This window comes from Prunus dulcis, chromosome 4, assembly GCF_902201215.1.
Source record: "Prunus dulcis chromosome 4, ALMONDv2, whole genome shotgun sequence".
In the NCBI taxonomy this organism is placed as follows: domain Eukaryota; kingdom Viridiplantae; phylum Streptophyta; class Magnoliopsida; order Rosales; family Rosaceae; genus Prunus; species Prunus dulcis.
The window spans coordinates 13,714,266-13,735,821 of NC_047653.1; the positions used below are offsets into that span (position 1 = coordinate 13,714,266).

Consider the following 21,556-nt stretch of genomic DNA (forward strand, 5'->3'; position numbering starts at 1 on the left):
GCTCTAGGCCATCTCCAATACTAAAAGGGCTAAACCCAAATTTTCACCGTTCAAAATACAACTATTCATGTATTGTTTGAATTTAAATAGTTTTTCCCCCCAACCCTTTAGACTCAAAAACGTTGAGTCCATAGCCTTATTAAATTGTTTAACTCTATTTTTTTTTTGTGGTTAATTTTTCTTGAGCTAATTTTTGTTTATAACTTCATGATTTGTTTTTCTGATCAATTTAATCTAAAAAAAATTAAAAATTTGACAAACTTAATTTTATTTCAATTAAAGTGAAAACTTGTAGGCCATTATCCCACATGGCTTGAATTATTTTCTGACTTGGTGGCCATCTCCTCTCATTTGCTAGTAATTATTTCTTACATCTGTGCCCATCTCCTCTATCTCCTCATCTCTTCCTTGAATTATTATCTGACATGGTTCATGTCCCCTCTTGTCTTGTTGCCATTATTTCCTGAATGGTTGTCTTGTTACCACTTGATTTGTTTTCACTATTTTCTGAAGTCTATTTAAGAAGAGTTAGGACTTGAATAAAATTATAATCACAAATTTAAAGCGTGAATAAAATGGGTACTAAACACATCACTTAGATTAGACCCACTTGCAAGACTTGCATTGGCCTAGTCAGACATGCCTTCCAAAGAGAGCATTGTTGGTTGATGATTTTGAATCAAGAAGCAATGGCTTGTAGTGTTCGAGGCTCCGGCCCAGCTATGCCTGGATCATTCTCCAAAGAATGAAAATAACCCTCAATTTGATGGTAGCGACAAATTGGCTCACCTTAAAAGATTAAGGCAGGGCATAAATAAATTGAAAATTCATGAGGAAATCGAAATAAGATCCTAAATTTAAGGGGCCTAAAAACATTTCATAATATCAATAAGACAGTTTGGTAGAGCGTCTACTACAACGTTCTTTGAGACATCGTTTATAAGTTATACAATGTTCTAAGTTTTTTATTTTTATTTTTCTTAAAAAACATCCTAATTCTTTTTTCACAATAGATATGTGACTAGTCTATAGTCGAATGACAAACTCATTTTCACCAAGAGTTGTTTGATTTGAAAAGAAGTTGTGCCCAAGTATATGACTTATGTAAAGTTAAAATATGTTTTGTACTACCGGAAGCCAAAGCCAAAGTCCGAGAAGCCACCAACATCTCTAAAATCATGGTTGGCACTACTAGTACTAAAACTACCCTGAGTTCCTAGTCCACTCAGCGGCCCTGCAATACCCCCTCCGAGTTCACCTAGCCATGAACCCCATGAACCCCAACAAGAAGTGGGACATCTACTGTGACAGCCTCCAGGTCTCGCTCTTCTACTACAGTCCCGTCTAGATCAACATTACCAACGTGTGCTGCTCGCAGCAACCTCGTTGCGTCCCTTGCTTCTAACCACCACCAACCAAACACTAGTTAGTTTCAAACTCTCCACGCTCGATGCTTACGTGGCTGATGACGTGGCCAACAAAATCTCGGACGGTAACGGTACCACAGATGTGTTTGTGCTCGAGATTTCGGTTTGCTACAGGTATAGGCTTGAGTCGAAAGACGTGAAAATTCCAGAACCCAATGTCCAGAGCTACTATTGCAACGTTCTCAGTTGCAACTGAACTGAAGTAGTGAATTCCTTATTCTGCGGAGGTTCCAAACAGGATGTGAGAGAAATTCAACTATTCCAGACAATCATACTTATAAAACTGCTCAAGCTACACGGCCCATTTTATGTAGTTTATCCTCTTTTCTTTTCTTAAAAACAAATGATAGGGAAACAATAACATTTTGACCTTTTTGTATATGAGATCCTTGCCCGACACTTTGACACCTTTTTGAAATATATGTTTTTTGAAAATAAAGTGATATCTACCGATTATTTTCACGATATTACCAAACGTAGGAAATGAATTTTTTATTTTTGCATTTCTTGAAAAATGACTTGGGAAGTGATTTCCCCTTAAATCCGTTCCGTGAACTAAACTAAGGGTGCGGAGAAAACTGATTTAAAATCCATGTAAATATTTATATTATTATAACTTACCAAAAGTAGAAATGATCCAACTACAAGGATTCTATTGACACCACCCATTACTTTTTTTTAACGAAAACTATATATATCCCTTGTTTTTTTTTTTTTTTTTTTTTCAGAAAACATATTTTGGATAAGTTAAAATAATATAAATATTTATACGAAATTTTAAATCAATTTTTTCTACACTTTTAGATTAGATTCAAGAGTGAGTGACCACAAACTCTTTGGAACGCAAATTCTACGAAAACGGACTGTATATAAATATCCCCAACGACTTAACCTATACTGTGGACAAAACCCATAGAATCCTAAAAACCTTATCACTTTCATTAGGCACCAAAACCTAGCCATATCTCACTTCTTGATCTTAAGTACCAACCCTCATTCACGTATATACCCTCAAAGAAGTTTGTCAAATTTTCACAATGATCAAATAAGTTTCATTAAAAACAACAAAAATTAAGACGTCGTACCCGACTAAATGACTTTTATCACCTATCCAAAGTAAAATATCCTATATCATCGTCCCCAATTGTGATCTATCCAAGTAGAGGCATGCCCATCCTAAATCCAATGTATCACAACATCTATGTGATTGTTGTTACCAAGTAAAGCAAATCTTAATTACAAATGGAACCTCCAAGAAAAAAAGTTCAAAAATATTTATATGCACACAAATATATAAAATATAAAATAAAAATAAAAAGAACGAAAATTATAGACATGACCAAGATTACATATACAAAACTGAAAAACTATAAATAAATATAATTAAAAAAAAAAAAACAAGTGGGGCTGATAAGATTATATTAATAAAAGTGAAAAAGAAAAGAAAAGAAAATACAAGTGGGGGCTCAGTAAAACATGCTTTATACCTCAAGGGCACTGCGAAAATTTTCTCTTAGTCCTCTGAAGGCAGACCAATTCTAAATCCAACGTATCACAACACTCATGTGATTGTCGTTTAATGCCAAACTCATTTTTTCGTTAAACATAAAATGTATATATATATATATTTTTTTGGGTCAAAGACATACGATGTACATTGAGCGTTGGTATAAACATGACAAGTACTATTCAAGTCGATCTACTGCTTTCATGTTTATGATATTGGCTGATATCTTATTGGATATTGTATTATTTTATTAGAATTAATTAAGATATTGGAGGATGCTAAAACGTCGGGAGTATATGTTGGGATTGCTGACCTCTAGGATGATGGCCAACATTCTCCGCAATCATTCTAATCCATTTATAAGGATGATCATAGAGTGAAGTTAGCAAAGCTAAATGAATCAAAGGATATGAATACCAGTGGGGGCTCCTTACCATGGTTGCAGGTGGGACTTGGTTCAACAACTGATGTTTGAGCTGAATCAAATTTCATGTCAAGGAAAGTGAGATTTTCTCAGCTTTCTCTATTTCTTTTATCTCAAAGATTTTTTTTTATACATACAAAGAAAAACTGTAATTATATAACAAAACAGTTCATATAATTCAAGATTCTTTTTAAATTTTAAATTTTCCTTTTGAATTGTTAAATGTACATTATAGTGGGTCAATTTAATTAAGCCCCAATCTCATTTCATGCATATGCATGGCGTTTATACCTCTAATAAAACATTGTAATTTTCTATATAGTTTTTCTTGTTGAAAAATTATTTGATAAAGAAAAAAGCTCCAAAACTACTGTCATGATATGTAGGAAGAACTCATTAGTGTCACCACCACACATACAAACTTTGTGAAATTAGGAATCTTGCGTTCCTAAGGAGACATCTATGTAATCTGCTTTAGAATTCCAAAAAAAAAAAAAAAAAAAAACTTGGGACTTTAAGAACAGAAACCATACCTTATGAAGAGATTCAAATGTCTAAAGCCAACTAATTGGGTTAAGAATGTCATTTGGCCTAATTCGAATAGAAACGAGCAACAAACTAATGAATAAAAATTGGCCGAAGGTTAGTAAAATCCATGTTACCGTTCCAAGGTTTGAAAATAACCTCGGCCAGATGAGGTTTGCTTGGGCGCATGATTGATTGTTTAGTAGTCAGAAACGCCCTTCTTAGCCCTAAAAGGGTAACACACAATACGAAACCAATAATATATCATGTTATGCTTTTGAAGATCATTGAGTGTAGTCTGATGCTTTACATCCAGAGTAGTCTGATGCCTCAACAGAGAAGGAAGAATTATAACATAGGAATAAACTTTTGTTCCCTAAATTCTTTACCTCCGAAATCCTTCCATTCCCATTACTAAATTGCACCTCAAAATCCCTAAACCGAGTGGTTTCTTTGAAAAAAACGTGAACCTACCAATAAGGTTCATGCTGATTCCACCAGGTATTGCTTTTCAAGAAGAGCAACACTAATGAGTAGTGGTAGCTGCTTGGAACAACAAGTTTCATCTTTGCTTTCTTAGGTTCTTCCATCTCACAAACAAAGACATTGCCAGAAGAGTTCACTGCATAAAATTGTCCGTTATGATAAGTTTAATCAGAATAAATATGATATGGTTTTCCAAATGCATCATCCACTATGGTCCATTCGTGGTCTCCTGGTCTCCAAAACGCAAATTTACCCCAACTATGAATCATGACAATGTAATCTGATGTGAAAGAAGGGCTTGATGATAAGGTGAATTTCCTTACAACGAATTTGCCCAACACTAATGCTATATTTCTTAGTAGATCTAGATGAGGAGGATGAGATTATTTAAATATCTCAAGATCCGGAAGCTCAACATGGGCATGATTTAAAGGATGCAATAGATTAAATTTCGAATCGTTATTGGACTGAGTCTTTAGCCATCCTAGGGAAGAATAACACAGCTTTTCCTTAGCTAATGGTGGCAGATTAAGTTTGTGAATCTTGCCTTTTTTCAGGTTGTAGAACTCTCAGATTGTGGCGCCCTCCCTTTCTGGAAGCATAAGCAATGGAACTTGATGTGATGTTCTAGTAAAGTTTTCCTTGATCGCGGCTGATTTCCATGATCTACAAACTGTACCAAAAACAGTAAAATCCTCCAAGACAAGCAGAAGTTTGGCAATGGACACAAGAAGATCGTGAGGAAGATTCGACCATTGAGCCATCAAGATAATAATCAACTCAAATATCAAATAGGTTTTGTGGGGGAAGAGCGTGTCCGAAATTAGAATAATAGAAATAATTAATTTCTAAAAGAGGACACAAAAATCTGAGAGGGCAGAAGGTCAAAGACTGAAACCAAATAAATAGTGTATTTATTTGTAAATCCCAGTCCGAGAGGACAAAATAAAAATTACGTGACAACAATTGACAAAAACAAAAATTTAAGAGCACGTGGTAACCATTTCAATTTTAGTTTTTAGTTTTTATTTTTGTGCTAGGGTATAGAGGGAAATGAGAGTGAGAATGAAAGTGAAGATGAGATTGAGAGAGAGGATGATAAAGGAGGATGGGAGAGATGAGTAACAAAAGTGAAAATAAAACTTGAAAGTGAAAACAATTTCAAATAATTTTTTTGTTTTTTGTTTTTGTTTTCACTTTTGTTACTCCTCCCTCCCATCATTCCCTCTAATCTTCCATCTCAATCCCATCTTCACTCTCATTCTCACCTCCATTGTCTCTATTTTTCCTCTATACTCTAGGACAAAAAATAAAAAATAAAACTAAAATCTAAAATTGAAACAGTTATCAAACGGGCCCTTAGGATATAACTATAACTCAAGAATAAAAATACAAAGTAAAGCAAACCTTACAAATGGAACCTCCAAGAGAAAATAGTCAAAACAATTTATATGCACACAAATATATAAAATAAAATAAAAAGAGCAAAAATTATAGACATTACCAAGATTACATATACAACACATGGAAAATATATATATATACAAGTGGGGCTAATTCCTTTACTAAGTTCTTCAATTTGTGGGGGCTATTTCCCTTTTTCTTTGAGTGCAAAAGTCTTCTATAGCATCAATAAGATTATATTTAGTAGAAGTGAAAAAGGAAAAATAAAATAAAATACAAGTGGGGCTAGGGATGGCAAAAATCCTCGTAGGGGCGAGTTTTCGTCGGGTCCCCGACCCTAACGGGGGGAGATTTCAGGGCTAAATGGGTATCGGGTACGGAGATCTCCGAACTTGAAAAATCCCCGACGGGTATGGGGAGGGGATGATATCGACGTCCCCATTCCCGAACCCGACCCGAAAATATATATGTTTATATTTAAATAAATAAATATATAATTATAATATTTATGTTTAACCCTAAGTTAACTTCCCTCTCCTAATTTTTCGTAATTTTCTATGAAATTTCATATTGATGTGATTTTGAATAGTTGAGTTGAACTTTATAGTTAATTTGGATGTGTTGAATGATAATTTAATATGAAACTTAATGTTAAAATGTATGATAAATATTTTTTTATGCAAAAAATTCGGGGATTCGGGGCAGGTATGGGGGATAGTCCCTCGACGGGGACGGGGAAGGGGATTCCCTGAAACCTAATAAACGGGGATGGGTTCGGGGATGGGAGCGGGGATGGGGATGGTATTGTCATACCCGGCTCCTACCCGACCCGTTGCCATCCCTAAGTGGGGCTCATACTAGGTCTGCCAGTGCTTATGGGTCAAAGTAAAACATGCTTTATACTTCAAAGGCATTGCGACAAGGCAGGCCAATTCTAAATCCTATGTGTCACGACACTTATGTGATTGTCGTTTAATGCAAAACTCATTTTCTTCGTTAAATACAAAAAATGTTTTTTTTTTTTTTCAATGTCAAAGACATACGATGTACATTGAGCATTGGTATAAACATGACAAGTACTATACTACTAGCTCTCCTGCTTTCATGTTTATGATATTAGCTAATATCTTATAGGATATTGTATTAGTTTATTAGAATTAATTAAGATATTGGAGGATGCTAAAACGTTGGGAGTATATGTTGGGATTGCTGACCTTAAGGATGATAGCCAACATTCTCCGCAATCGTTCTAATCCATTTATAAGGATGATTATAGAGATGCCATTTGTAAGTTATTCAAGACTGCGGCTTGCTATGTTATGAAAAGAAAATAATATGTAGATTTTTTTTACAACCATGGATTGAGACAAAAGAGGAGAACGATCATCATCTTCACTCCTCCCACCAAATCGACAATGACAACATTAACAACCACGACAACAATACAAATTATAATAATAAGAGTAATGATTTTTCAATGCAGAATGTGATTGATGAAGCAGACAATAAAGTGAAGTTAGCAAAGCTTAATGAATCAAGGATACTGATACTAGTGGGGGCTCCTCACCATGGTTGCAGGTGGGGCTTGGTTCAACAACTGATGTTGGAGCTGAACCATAATTTCAGAGGTCTCAATCTTTTGAAGAAGAATATCTCCCTCATCAATAATTTCACGAACAAAATGGAACCTCACGTCGATGTGTTTTGTATGTGCATGATGAACTTGATTCTTTGATAAATAAATAGCACTCTGACTGTCGTAATGAACATCCATATGGTCCTGTTGAACCCCTAAGTCGTCAAACAACCCTTGAAGCCAGATGACTTCCTTTATAGCTTCTGTTACCGCCATGTATTCTGCCTCAGTAGTCGACAAGGCAACTATAGATTGCAAAGTTGATCTCCAACTCACTGGACCTCCAACAAGAGTGGATACAAAACCTATAGTGGACCTACGCTTGTCCAAATCACATGCGTAATCAGAATCTCACATATCCAACAACACATTGACCAGTAACTTGGCTAAGCTTTGACTACAACAATGTTGTAGTGTCATTAATTATATATACATGCATTTGTAATGAGTTTATCAATATTTTTCAGAAAATGATCAACTCTCTATATCAGGTGGAGTTCATGCATGTGCAGGACAATGCCCTAAAAGGGCATGTTCCTGTGACTGTCTTCAACATGTCTTCTTTGACTATGTTGACACTATTTGGAAACAGCTTGAATGGTGGTGGCATTCCAGACAATATATGTCAGCATCTTCCTAATATTCAGGTGCTGAATTTGGGTAACAGCCAGTTTGGTGGTCCGCTTCCATCCAAATTATAGCAATGCAAAGAGCTTCTGGAATTATTAGTATTGGAGAATAACAATTTCAGTGGAAGCATACCCAAAAATATTGGGAACTTGACCCAATTAATGGGGATTTATATTGCCTACAACAATGTCAACTCTGTTCATTTTATACTATTGTTCCTTTCATGATTTATCATTACTTACATCTTAATTAATAATTCATAACTAAGATTCGTATTTAATTAATAGGACGAATGTGATTCGAATAATTTAGAACATCTTTCAACATCGGGAAGTTATGTACCACTAGACTAAAATGTATCTTATTTAAGGAATTTACCTCCATATAAGTATAAGCAAGCAGTAGATACAAAGCAAAAGAAGATTAAACTTAGGCTTGTGCTGATATTAATTTATTGCTGCAGGTACTATACCAGATGAGATTGGTGATCTTCAGCATTTACAGGTTTTTTCATTCGGGGTTAATAATCTCAATGGCCCCATCCCATCAACAATCTTCAATATGTCCATGTTAACAGCAATTTCTCTTGCTAGTAATCAGCTCTTAGGTAGCATAGGCCTTAGACTTCCGAACCTAGAATTGCTATATATAGGAATGAATAAACTCAGTGGTGCCATTCCCAACTTTATCTCTAATAATGGTTCTAAGCTCACCTAGCTAGAAATGGGCGGTAACTCATTTACTGGGTTTATTCCTAGCACGCTCTGTGCCTTAGCAAACCTTGACTTACTTAGCTTGCACACAAATAATTTGACCATTGATACTTCAACTCCAGAAGCAAACATTCTCTTTTGTTTGGCCAATCTTAGAAACTTGACGATATTATACTTGGAAGGTAATCCATTACACACCACTCTTCCGGTTGCCTTCGAGAATCTCTCTCCATCATTTCAATATCTTTCTTTATACAATTGCAAACTGAGGGGTAACATTCCCAATGATGTTGGCAACTTGAGCAGCTTGATAACCTTTGTGAGAATGTGAAGGTAAAGAGTTTCACATTGGAAAGTTAAGAAACCTAGCAAGGGGCTTATAAGGAGTTGGGTTACTCCCTCATTGCCAATTGGTTTTGGGGTGGAACCTCAACTTCCTTCAAGATATGGGAAACAATCAATTGACTGGGTCAATTCCAACTTCTGTGGGAAGACTAGGAAAACTTCAAGGATAGTATTTGAATGATAACAAGTTGCAAGGATATATCCCATTTGAAATTTGTCAACTAGACAACCTAGCTGAATTGCTTTTGGGTGGTAATCAACTCTCTGGTTCTTTACCTTCCTGCTTGGGTGATTTTTCTGCAGCTTTAAGAATTCTATCATTAGGTCCTAATTTATTAACTTCCACAATACCATCTACTTTGTGGGGACTTGAATATATCCTGAACCTAGACTTGTCAGCCAATCTTCTAAATGGATCTGTCTTAGAAGATATTGGAAAATTGAAAGTCCTGACAGCTTTGGATTTATCAAACAACCAATTATCAGGTAGTGTACCAAGCAAAATTGGGGGTCTTAAAGATTTGGTTCAACTCTCCTTGTCAAATAATAATTTAAAAGGCGTTATTCCTAGTTCATTTGGGGAATTGGTAAGCCTAGAACACTTGGATTTATCCAAAAACAATCTGTCTGGATTGATTCCAGAGTCTCTAGAAGCGCTCGTCCATCTCAAGTATCTGAATTTGTCTTTCAACAGACTCCAAGGAGAAATTCCAACAGGTGGACCTTTTCAAAACCTCTCCTCTCAATCATTTGTCTCGAACGGGGGGCTCTGTGGTGCAGCCCGGCTCCATGTTCCACCATGCAAAAAATAATACACACAAACCAAATTCAAGGAATGCTAGTTCACCCAACCTGAAGTATCTTATTCCAGGGATCATGTCAGCATTACTCCTGGTGGCCTCTGTATCAATGTTCATACTACGCAGGAAAAGGAAAGTGGAAGTTGCAACAGAGACTGCCTTGTTACCTCAACTTCTTTGGAGAAGAGTTTCACACCTATAACTTCTAAGGGCGACGGGTGGATTTCATGAAAGCAACTTACTTGGCACTAGGGTTTTGGATCAGTATACAAAGGTACAATTTCAGATGGGATAGATGTTGCTGTAAAGGTTTTCAAATTTCAATTTACAGATTGAAGGGGCTTTCAAGAGTTTTGATAGTGAATGTGATGTTCTGAGCAATATTCGCCACTGATATCTTATCAAAATCATCAGTTGTTGCAGATGATTTCAAAGCCTTGGTACTAGAATAAATGCCTAATGGAAGCCTTGAGAAGTGATTGTACTCTCAAAATCAAAACTCTCCATTGAATGTCCTTCAAAGGTTCAATATAATGACAGATGTTGCATCCTCATTGGAATACCTTCATCATGGTCATGGTCCAAATCATGTTGTCCATTGTGATGTGAAGCCAAGCAACATACTACTTGATGATGATATGGTTGCACATGTTGATGATTTTGGCATTGCAAGACTCTTAGGTGAAGGAGATTCCATGACCTAAACCATGACCCTTGCCACAATTGGGTATATGGCTCCAGGTGATGTACTACTGTTACTAGTTTACTTTTCAATTTTATATATGTTGTCCTTCATTATGAACAAGGTGACCTTATGATTTTCTTGTAATCATATATAACTAAATTCACATATATAATATTGCAGAGTTTGGAATGGAAGGAATCATTTCAACCAGAGGAGATGTGTATAGTTTCAGTGTTGCACTAATGGAGACATTTACAAGAAGGAAGCGAACTGATGAAATGTTTGTTAGGGAGATGAATTTAAAGCAATGGATTGCAAATTCATTACTTCCAGATGCTGCAATTGTTGAAGTTGTTGATGCCGATTTACTTGGAACAGAGGAAGATGGTGATTTTGTGAGTAGGAGGGATTGCTTATCATGCATTATGAGATTAGCTCTAGCTTGTTGTGCAGAATTGCCGGAAGAGAGGATTAACATGCAAGAAGCTCTAATCACACTCAATAAAATCAAGATTAAGTTTGTGAAGGACTGTGGACGAGTGCAGTCTTAGTTATTCATCCTCTTGTTTTTTTTAAAAATCCATTTTCTTCTTCTTGTTTTTCATCTGCAAAGAGTGCATGAATCATGTGTTTGGAGGGAAAATAAAAATTAAAAAAATACCCGAGGGCTATACTATGACCCTTTAGCAATTAGGTGGGCACGTGGCAACACAAGTATAGCCGCGCGGCTATACTATTTTGAAAAAAAATCCTATCAAAAAATGTCACCCGTGTCAAAAAAGTATCGCCGCTTGGCTATACTGTTTTTAAAAAAGATATACCGTAGTATAGCCGCCCGGCTGTACTATGTAAATATATTATATTTAAACGGAATAGCCGCACGGCTATACCTTTTATTTTAAAAAAATTAAAAAATAAGTACACTCCTAGTTGCATTAGTCTATACTTTATTGATATTAATTAGCTAGTTTCAACATACTCAAAGCAGATATTGAAGTAATAGAAATTTCACAGTAAATCAATTTAAGAATTCAATTTTTTTCTTCTTATTTTTTTTTTTGTGGGAATATTTGCCTTTGATCTAACTCGTTCTCTTGAGTGAAACTTGTTGGAGGAACAACAATCAATATTATTATAATAATTTAATTAAACAATTAAATTAAACAACATATAGAATAATGAAATTGAATATGGCAGTAAATTAAAAACTGAATGTTCTTGCATACAGAGACTTGAAGAATTGCAAAGTCTTTGAAACAGAATTTCACCCCTACTCAGTGCTTGTGTTTAAACAGTAGCTGATGCATGTTCCAACAGGTATCAGATAAGGACAAACTCAATTAGACAAAAACATTAAACGATATTTGAATTTAAAAAATATTTCAAATAAATAAATAAATAATTACCTAATCGGGTTTAATTTAAATTACATAGCCCAAAACGTGTACGAAAAACGGATGTATTATTGAAAAATACTTGCGTATGTGTATAATAAGAGTATTAAATGTGAAAATGCTAAATTCTTTTTATGGGTGATAACTCTGGCAAAGTAAACAAATCAAATGGGACAATAGAGACTCGAGTAATGGCCAAATAGTAATGGATAATGCTATAAATTACTCTTATAGATAATGCTATTAAAAAAAAAAAAAAAAAAAAGGGTTCCCATTATAAAGAGTATAGCCGCTCGGCTATATAATCATTATTATTATTATTTTTTTAAAGGATCCGTCTAGTGAGTAGGCGTTACGTGTCAAAATATGTCTAGCCACGTGGGTATACTATTTTTTTTTTTTTTTAAAAAAAGGGAGTCCCTAACGATTAGGAGCCACGTCTCAAAATAAGTATAGCTGCGCAATTATACTATTTAAATATATTATATTTTAAAGGTATAGCCAAGCTGTCACACCCCGGACCGGCTCCGCCGTAGCAGGATATTGTCCGCTTTGGGCCTGGCTACATTCTCACCAGCCCGCACGGTTTTGTTTCTGGGAGCTCACAAAGCAACTTCCCAGGGTGGTCACCCATCCTGGGATTGCTCCAGCCTCCAACTCGCTTAACTTCGGAGTTCCTACGAACCCGAAGCCAGTGAGCTCCCAAAAGGACTCCCACTATATGGATGCGAGGTGTGCCATATAAGGCACATCACCCCCTCTCCGTTTGGTCGATGTGGGATCTCACAATCCACCCCCCCTTAAGGGATCCGACGTCCTCGTCGGCACACTCGCACCACACGGCAGAGTGGCTCTGATACCAAACTGTCACACCCCGGACCGGCTCCGCCGTAGCAGGATATTGTCCGCTTTGGGCCTGGCTACATTCTCACCAGCCCGCACGGTTTTGTTTCTGGGAGCTCACGAAGCAACTTCCCAGGGTGGTCACCCATCATGGGATTGCTCCAGCCTCCAACTCGCTTAACTTCGGAGTTCCTACGAACCCAAAGCCAGTGAGCTCCCAAAAGGCCTCCCACTATATGGATGCGAGGTGTGCCATATAAGGCACATCACCCCCTCTCCGTTTGGTCGATGTGGGATCTCACACAAGCGGCTATGCTAAAAAAATAAAGTAAAAAGCACCCTCCTAGTTACATTAGTTCCTACTATATAGATATTAATTTGTTAGTTTCAACATGTCCAAAGCAGTCGGCCACTATATAATATTTTAATATAATATTTTTAATATATGTTATTTTTATTCAATAATATGTGAGAATTATTTATATAATACGTGAATTTTGTGTGTCTTATGAAAATTTTGTAAAAAATAAGTGTATTAAACATGAGAAATACATATGTACAAGTACAATACGAGTATTTTATGTTTGCTTTTTAAAAAACATTCATTTTACCAAGTCTTTAAAACGTGTACAGAACACGGATGTATTATTAAAAAATACATGCGTACGTGTATAATAGAGTATTAAACATGAAAGTGCTAAATTCTTTATATTGGTAATAACTCTGAAAAAGTAAAAAATTAAAAGGGGATAATAGAGACTCGGGTAATGGCCTAATAGTAATGGATAATGCTATAAACTACTCTTAGCGATAAATAAAAATGAGAGAAAAAATTTAAAAGAAAAAAGTATCCCAGCATATATTTATATGTATTGATATATATATATATATATATATATATATATATATATATATATATATATATATATCAGTCCCCTTCTATTGAGGGATCCCTATATGAAATTTTTTTCAACGATCCAAGCCATCTATTTTTTAAGTATACATTCATAGATCATCCTTGCAAAAAATTAGACAAATCGGAAACGGTTTCGACATCCAATTATGTCCTATAAAATCAATGAACACTGTGCTTCAGTAAAGTACAAAATTTTCAATAACACAATTGAGTGGTCAAACGATATCGGATTCAAGTGATTTTTTGTAGAGATGATCTTTGAATGATTATCTAAAACATAGACGGTTTGGATTAATGAAATACAATGCGGAGTGGACCCTACAAGAGTGTCCCTCAAATAAGCTAATTTGAGGGATCCCTCAATGGAAGCTTATATATATAGCCGCTCGGCTATACTACGTTTTAAAAACAAATTAAAAAATTGGGTATAGTCCGGCGGCTACTCTTTATTAAAAACAGAGTAGCCGCACAGCGCCTAGGCGCCGCGTGTAAAACAAATTAATAGCGCCGAGTATAGCCGCACGGCTATACCATTTTTAGAAACATTAAATAGCCGCCCGGCTATACTATTTATTATTTAAAAAAAGATCCGTCTAGCTAGTAGGCGCCACGTGTAAAACATGTATCGCCGTGCGGCTATACTATTTTATAAAAAACCACGTGTCAAAACAAGTATAGCCGCACAACTATACTATTTATTAATTAAGAAAAAGAGTTTCCGTCTGGTGAGTAGGTGCCACGTGTAAACAAGTATAGCCGTCCGGCTATACTATTTAAAAAAAAAAATTAAAACCAGCGAGTATAGTCGAGCGGCTGCACTATTTTTTAATTTTTTTTAAAAAGGAAAAAAAAGGGACCCCATGTTGGAGGAAAAAACTGTTTGAGTCCGGGTAATACATCAGTAATTGTATTTTTAAAGGTGAAAATTTAAGTTTAGTCCTTTATGGTTGGAGATGACCTAACCTAAACAGTTTTAAGGCTTTCAAATTAACCATGTTTTATCAGATAATTCAAACTCATAAGGTCCACAATTTATTAAATGTAAATAACTTATGCAACTCCGAAAGTAAGAGCAAGTAATTTGATTGGAGGGGTTGAGAATCGATACAATTTAACGACAGAAGGATCGAGAGACATTATTATTGAAGGTCATTCTTAGGTGTCAATCAAGCTTATGCAAGATAAGAAAAACTTATACATATCATATATGTTCCAAACATTCAAAACTTATACATATCATATATGTTCCATACAATCAAAACAACACCAATTTTCCTTTCATCTCAAGTAAGAAATTTACTTTGTTATTGCAATTACAACCACAAAGATAAAATGTCGGTTCCCGCAACAACATCTATTTGCTTTTATATATAGCAGAAGGATGATTACAAAATTAAGAGCATGAGCCGTGCATATATATATTACTTCTATTCTCATAACATTCCTATTTAACTTAGAGCATTAGCCATGCATAGATCATTCTGTATAAACGATCTGATATTCATTTGTGATGTGAACATCTCGTAATATTTCATTCTGTATAAAAGCAGAGGCAACTTCACATTCATGGTAAATTGGTAATTAAAATCTGATTGATGACCCACATATTTCTCAATTGTTTGTAATCTAATCACTATTTTAATAAGATTTCCCAGATTATATTTCTATCGCTTTGTGGACCTTATTTCTTTCTTTTTTGTTTTTGTTTTTGTTTTTTTTATAAATAAAAAAACTCCACAATTGTTCTTAGAGTTGATTATAGAGTTACATTTAAAACATCAGATCCCATGTTGATTACATATATAGCAACAGACAAATGAGAAATAAAAGCTTCCTCCAATGCAACCTTTTCCTTTTCATCCCTATATAAACCCAAAAATCTTGTTAAAAGGAATCCATGACGATAACTTTTAAAACAATGGAAAACTAGAATATTAATTCCTTACTGTTCTGCACAACAAGGTACACAAAGCAGATGCAAGAGCACTTTGAATAATACATCATCCTACAGTTCAAAAACAAGCCAAGAAATGAGGACATGAGTCTAAAAAACTGCAAGAAAAATACGACAAATGAAGAATACAGAACTGCAATTTTAGTACGTGAAATTGTTGAATAAGATGATGCATTCAGATAGACAAAACAAAATATGGATACAAATTTTCTTTTTTTGGGTCTGGGTGAATAGATTGCCTATTTTGCTTATATCACGTTGCATATAAACATAGACAAAAAAACTCCTAGTTTCAAAGATAAAGAAGACATACCTCTTTGATATACAGTTGGATGAAGGATTTGGCAAAGTCAACACATTCTACAAAATACATTTCATGGTCCACTGTCATATTAGCTGGAAGATGCCCTTGAAGCCAGTTATAAAGCTCCAAGAGACCTTTCTTTCTTAGACAGTAACATTAGGCTTCTAGTACTAGAAAGAAATCAATAAAGCAGAAAGGCATTGGTGAGCAATGCCAATGCGCCTCCCTCCACTAACCGACTCTCCCTGCATGCGTGTTGACGACTAATTTATCCTTTCCTTTTCTTTACCCCAACCAAGACCACCAGGAATTATAAATCTCTCATTCCCTCTTCATTTGCTTCCCAATTCTCACTCTCTCAACAACAGAAACACAGTTTTCTATCTCTCCCTTTCAGTCCACACGAAACAAACCCCTCATTTCTTATGCCTTTCCTTATTTTATGTCACCTTTCCTCCTTCTCACACACTATATACATGTCACCTTTGCTCCTTCGCACCAGCAAGCTTCGTCTGTCTTCATTTGGAAAAAAAAGGACACGACCCACCCTGGTGCCCAAACCCGGCCAGGCCTCCTAGATCCGCCCAGGCCTCCTTGGCGCCGCCTAGATCCTCCCAGGCTGCCTAGGCCCCCCTAACTCCTTGGTGTCAGTGTCCTCCCGCCTAGCGCCTAGGCCGATATCTCGAACACTGCTCAAAATCTGGAACGGGCTTGCTCTGTGCCCTAGACGTTCGTAGTGATGAGTTCGAGTCCGATCTGCCAGAATATTTTTTAAAAACCGAGTATAGCCAAACGGCTATACTATTTTTTTAAAAATTAAGAAAATACCGAGTAAAGCCGCCCGGCTGTACTATTTTTAAAAATAAAATTAGGGAAAAACCGAGTATAGCCACGTGGAAGTACTGCTTTAAAATAAAGTTAGGACAGATGAGTATAGCCGCGCGGCTATACTATTTTCCTAAAAAATATGAACCGCCATTCTATCCTTTCTAAAAGATAATGGATTCATCCCCATAGGAATCTTCGGATCTACTATATGAAGGAGAGAAATTATTCAACAATTACAGGGCTGAATTTCAGGAACAACAGGAAACATAGAAGACCTGGGTCATCAAGAAATCAATCATCTTCATTCACACAAAGCACTAAGAAGGAGACATGAGGATCTCACCGGAATATCATGCCAAATACAACCAAACTGAATGGAAACTCACACGAAGATTGATATTAAAGTCCTAAATCAATGGTCCATGTATGACAGCTAATTTGCCTCATAATTATCAACCAAACACAGGAAGAAAAGCCTGAAAATGTAAAGACTTAAAACCTCTGCAAAAGTTTAAACAGATTCCAAATACGGGGTCACCGGGAAATTGTTAAATTTATGTTTTCCTAGATGCAATACCAGTGCTTGTATTATTTTTTGATATTCTTCTTTTATAGCATTCATAATGATACAGTGATGCCAAATACTTCACCTCAGAGCATTCAAGAAAACCAATATCAAGACCAACCAATCTTTCATTTTTCTTCCAACAAGTAAGAAATAATCTTAGCCTCTCAAATTCTTTCATAGTTAGTAAAATACGGAAAGGAAAAATTACGAATAAAATACATTCGGCAAAATTTTGGCAAATTTCTCCATCATGTAAACTTAAAAATTGCTGAAATATCGTTTTAACAAGACAAAAGATTTAATCAAGGGAACAGTAAATCTGGAAGAAAAGTAAGAATAAAGAAATTGATGAAATGATAGAACAAAATTCGTGCATTCTTTAATCAACTGATCAGCATATATCTAAAGAATATAAAACTGGCTTATTACCTATAGTTGTGCTCTAAATTATCGTATATCACTTCAATTTATGCTCCATTGTAGCTCACGTTAGCTACAATCTTGCTTAGGAATTATTGGGATTTCCATAGATGGCAAAAGGGTCCCCTTATAAATTGTGGCTTTAGCTTCCACTTCCACCACCAACAAACTTCGAGAATCAAAGAGAGTTCAAGAAAAAAAGCAAAGAAAGTGAGGAAGGAGAAATGGATGCTAGTGTGTTGAGGGCTGTGGTTTTGATGAGCATGCTTGTGCTTTCAATAGCTCAAGCTGATATTAATCCTTCCTATACCAATGCGGTTCCAAATGACAATCCTCTTGATCAAGTTGATGATGTCCATCCTCGCTCTAATACAAATCAAGTGGTTCCAAATGGCCATATTATTTCTTGTGGTTTAAAATGTGCGACAAAGTGCCTGATGAACCCAATATGCCTTGGCATGTGCATGATCAGATGCAAACATAGGCCTTCGGATGTTGTGTATAATTGTACACATAATTGTGCCAACTCCATTGCCACCACAAGCACTTCCAATTCTGGTAATGATATGCATATATATTACCATGTGGGATTATTGATCTTACATTCCTCTACTTAATTACTCTTTCTCTATAACTTGATCATGTTTGTTTGAAATTATATTTTTAATTATTAATATTCTTTGTATTTTTGTTTTATTTGCTTGATTGTAGATAACCGCTACGTGGAAGATTTCGTGGATTCATGCTATGAGAGTTGCTCCAAGAATAACCAGATAAATTAATTGATTGGCTATTGTTCCCTAGTTCAACGCGGATGTCTTGTTGCATAAAATAAATGACGAATTATGTCTTTCATATGTAAACTTCTTATTAAAAACAAGAATAAGATTTACGAAATTACTACTTATATTGCTTTATGGGCCCTTTTTTTTGGTTCACCATGCATGTAGTTTCTTCGGGCCCGAATCATTTCAATTTTAGTTTTTAGTTTTCATTTTTTGGGTTAGAGTGTAGAGGAAAAAAGATGGAAAATGGAAATGAGAATGGAAGTGGAGATAAAATTTGCACTTCCCTATACAATGATATTCGGCCTACAACGTAACGTTCAAAAATTTAATAGTGGTAAAAAAATTAAGGTTGGTAAGAAAAATAAAATAAAGGGTGAGACTAGAAATATTTAAACTAAAATGCAAATGATATACTATTAATTGTTATTCAAATGTAAATTGTATAACAAAACAAAAGATCATTTTTCACCACGTACACCGCAAATTGCTAAATATCATTTTTCACCAAACAAAAGATTGAATCAAAGGAACACTAAATCTGCAAGAGGAAAAAAAAAAGGGAATTGATGAAATTATATAACATAATTCTATTATTATTTAATCAACTGATCAGCATATATCACTTCAATTTATGCTCGATTATTGTTGCTCACGTTAGCTACAATCGTGCGTAGGAGTTATTGGGATTCCATCGATGGCAAAGGGGTCTTCTTATAAATTGTGGCTTTATCTTCCACTTCCTCCACCAACAAACGTCGACAATCAGAGGGGTCTTTTTATTTAAATTTTTAAATGAACCGTATAGCCGCACGGCAATACTTAAGCTTTTTTCAAAAAATTTTAATAAATTATATAGCCGCGCGGCTATACTTTGGAATTTATATAGCCGCACGTCAAAAACCTGATCGAAACAAAAAGTCATATATATTACTTCTATTCTCATAACATTTCTATTTAACTTAGAGCATTAGCCATGCATAGATCATTCTGTATAAACGATCTGATATTCATTTGTGAACATCGTAATATTTCATTCTGTATAAAAGCAGAGGCAACGTCACATTTATGGTAAATTGGTAATTAAAATCTAATGAAAATTCCCACTTGACTTTTGTATTATTCTTATTTTCTTTCAAGTCGAAGCCCTTTGATTGATTGAAGACTATGGTCCGATAGAGATAGACACCAACTGCTAAATTAAGTATCACAACTTTACTTTTGAGTTGACACCTAAATAAGCTGCTAATTAAGGAATTTTATTTCAAAGGAAAGACAAATCTGCTAAAAGGAAAAAGAATATGACCCACATATTTCTCAATTGTTTGTAATCACTATTTTAATAAGATTTCCCCGATTATATTTCTATCGCTTTGTGGACCTTATTTCTTTCTTTTTTTTTATTTATTTTATTTTTTATAAATAAAAAAACTCCACAATTGTTCTTAGAGTTTATTATAGAGTTACATTAAAAACATCAGATCCCATGTTGATTACATATATAGCAACAGACAAATGAGAAATAAAAGCTTCCTTCATGGTTTACTAAATTGCCTGTTGTATTTTAAGTGAAAGAAGATCTCTTTCTTTTGAGAAACAGAAGCAGAGTCTTGTTTAAAATGAGGAATGTGTAGCTTTTCAGACGGTTTTTGTTCTTTAGTAACGTAATTTAGAGCTTTCGTGACGACTTTTAGGTGTCTAATTTGTAAACTTCTTCTTCGACTGTAAAAACTGTTGCTAACCGTTGCGAATAGATTTTTTACAGCGAAAGAAAAATCGTCGCTAAGCATTGAACGAAATAAAAATTCTGCCATCCCCTATTCGGATAATGATCTTATTCCAACAACTTAATTCTATGAAAATATTGTTAAACTTTTCACTCTAGTTCTTCTTTTTTACCTTTTACGAAATATTAGGCAGATTGAAGTACTTTTCAATTGTGGCAACATAATCATCACGGATAGCATTGTAAACACGAATTTCCTGCGACAAATAAGACAAGAACACGTGTACAAAATAATATTGTATTAATGAAATTTAGGGTTACAATCTCTGTATTGAATCCTCTGATTCGATCTCCAAAGTGTTTAAAGAAAATTTGTGTTTGATACAAGGGTCGTAGAGACTTGATCTTGATCAAACGGGTAGCACGAAGCTTGTTTGGTGTTTGGGATTTTTCTATGGTGAAGGAACCGACACGTATTTGTTGTGCTTGGTGGCTCTTCCAAAGTAGGGTGAAGAATGCAGAGAGTTTTCTGTTTCTTCTGAGTGCTAGGTTTTTTCTCTGAGCCTCCCCTCATCGTCTTGAGGCCTCCTATTTATAAGCTCCTGCAGGATGCTTGACCTAAATAACTTTCCCTCTTTAAAACCTTCCTTTGTGGAATTCTGATTTGATTTTAAAATCAATTCCAATAATTTGGCAATTTAACCAAATTATCTGCTATTGATGAACTTGATTAATATTTGATTTAAATCAAAGTCAATCACAGAAGATTCTTTCCTTTAATTTTGTCTTCACTTTGAACCGTTTGATGCACTCCGTCGGATGTCGCCATGTGTCACTTTTTGACAACTAATCCGATTTTGATGAGTCACACGCCACATGGGCGAATTATGGGGCCCACAATTTAATCCACCAAACCCTAATTATTTTCTTACTTAGTGGGATTTAATTCACCAAAATTTCCATGTCTACAAATACCCCCACTTTAAGGTGCGTCGTAGATGCATATGTATCGAAGCTATGACTTGAAGTCCCTCTTGATGGCGAATGCATTTTGTTCATCCTGTCAATTGCAAGAATCGATCTTGATTTGATGAAGCCACTCTTATTGGTGATCACCTTTCTATTGTTGCAATGACCTTTTGTATATAGGTTTTTTTTTTTTTTTCACCTGGCTGTATCAACTCTTGGCCAATAATCATTTGCATGAGTTCATTAAACATGGGCTTTGGCACAACT

At 35.2% G+C, this 21,556-nt stretch overlaps 1 protein-coding gene across 1 annotated transcript; it reads left to right on the forward strand.

The window, feature by feature from the left end:
* The first annotated feature begins 7,879 nt into the window (after window positions 1-7,879).
* On the forward strand, window positions 7,880-10,291 carry LOC117625433 (probable leucine-rich repeat receptor-like protein kinase At1g35710). The gene is made up of 4 exons (XM_034356986.1): window positions 7,880-8,069; window positions 8,503-8,646; window positions 9,401-9,684; window positions 10,229-10,291. Exons 1-4 carry the CDS (start codon window positions 7,880-7,882, stop codon window positions 10,289-10,291), a joined length of 681 nt encoding a protein of 226 aa, XP_034212877.1.
* The last annotated feature ends 11,265 nt before the right edge of the window (window positions 10,292-21,556 follow it).

What these genes read in the sequence shown, in the direction of transcription:
- LOC117625433 (XM_034356986.1), top strand. Translation starts at nt 7,880, where the DNA reads ATGATCAACTCTCTATATCAGGTGGAGTTCATGCATGTGCAGGACAAT. An exon ending in TGCTAGTAATCAGCTCTTAG is followed by an intron (nt 8,647 to 9,400) that starts GTAGCATAGGCC and finishes ATTTTTCTGCAG; the next exon opens with CTTTAAGAATTCTATCATTA. An exon ending in CTAGTTCATTTGGGGAATTG is followed by an intron (nt 9,685 to 10,228) that starts GTAAGCCTAGAA and finishes TTCAATTTACAG; the next exon opens with ATTGAAGGGGCTTTCAAGAG.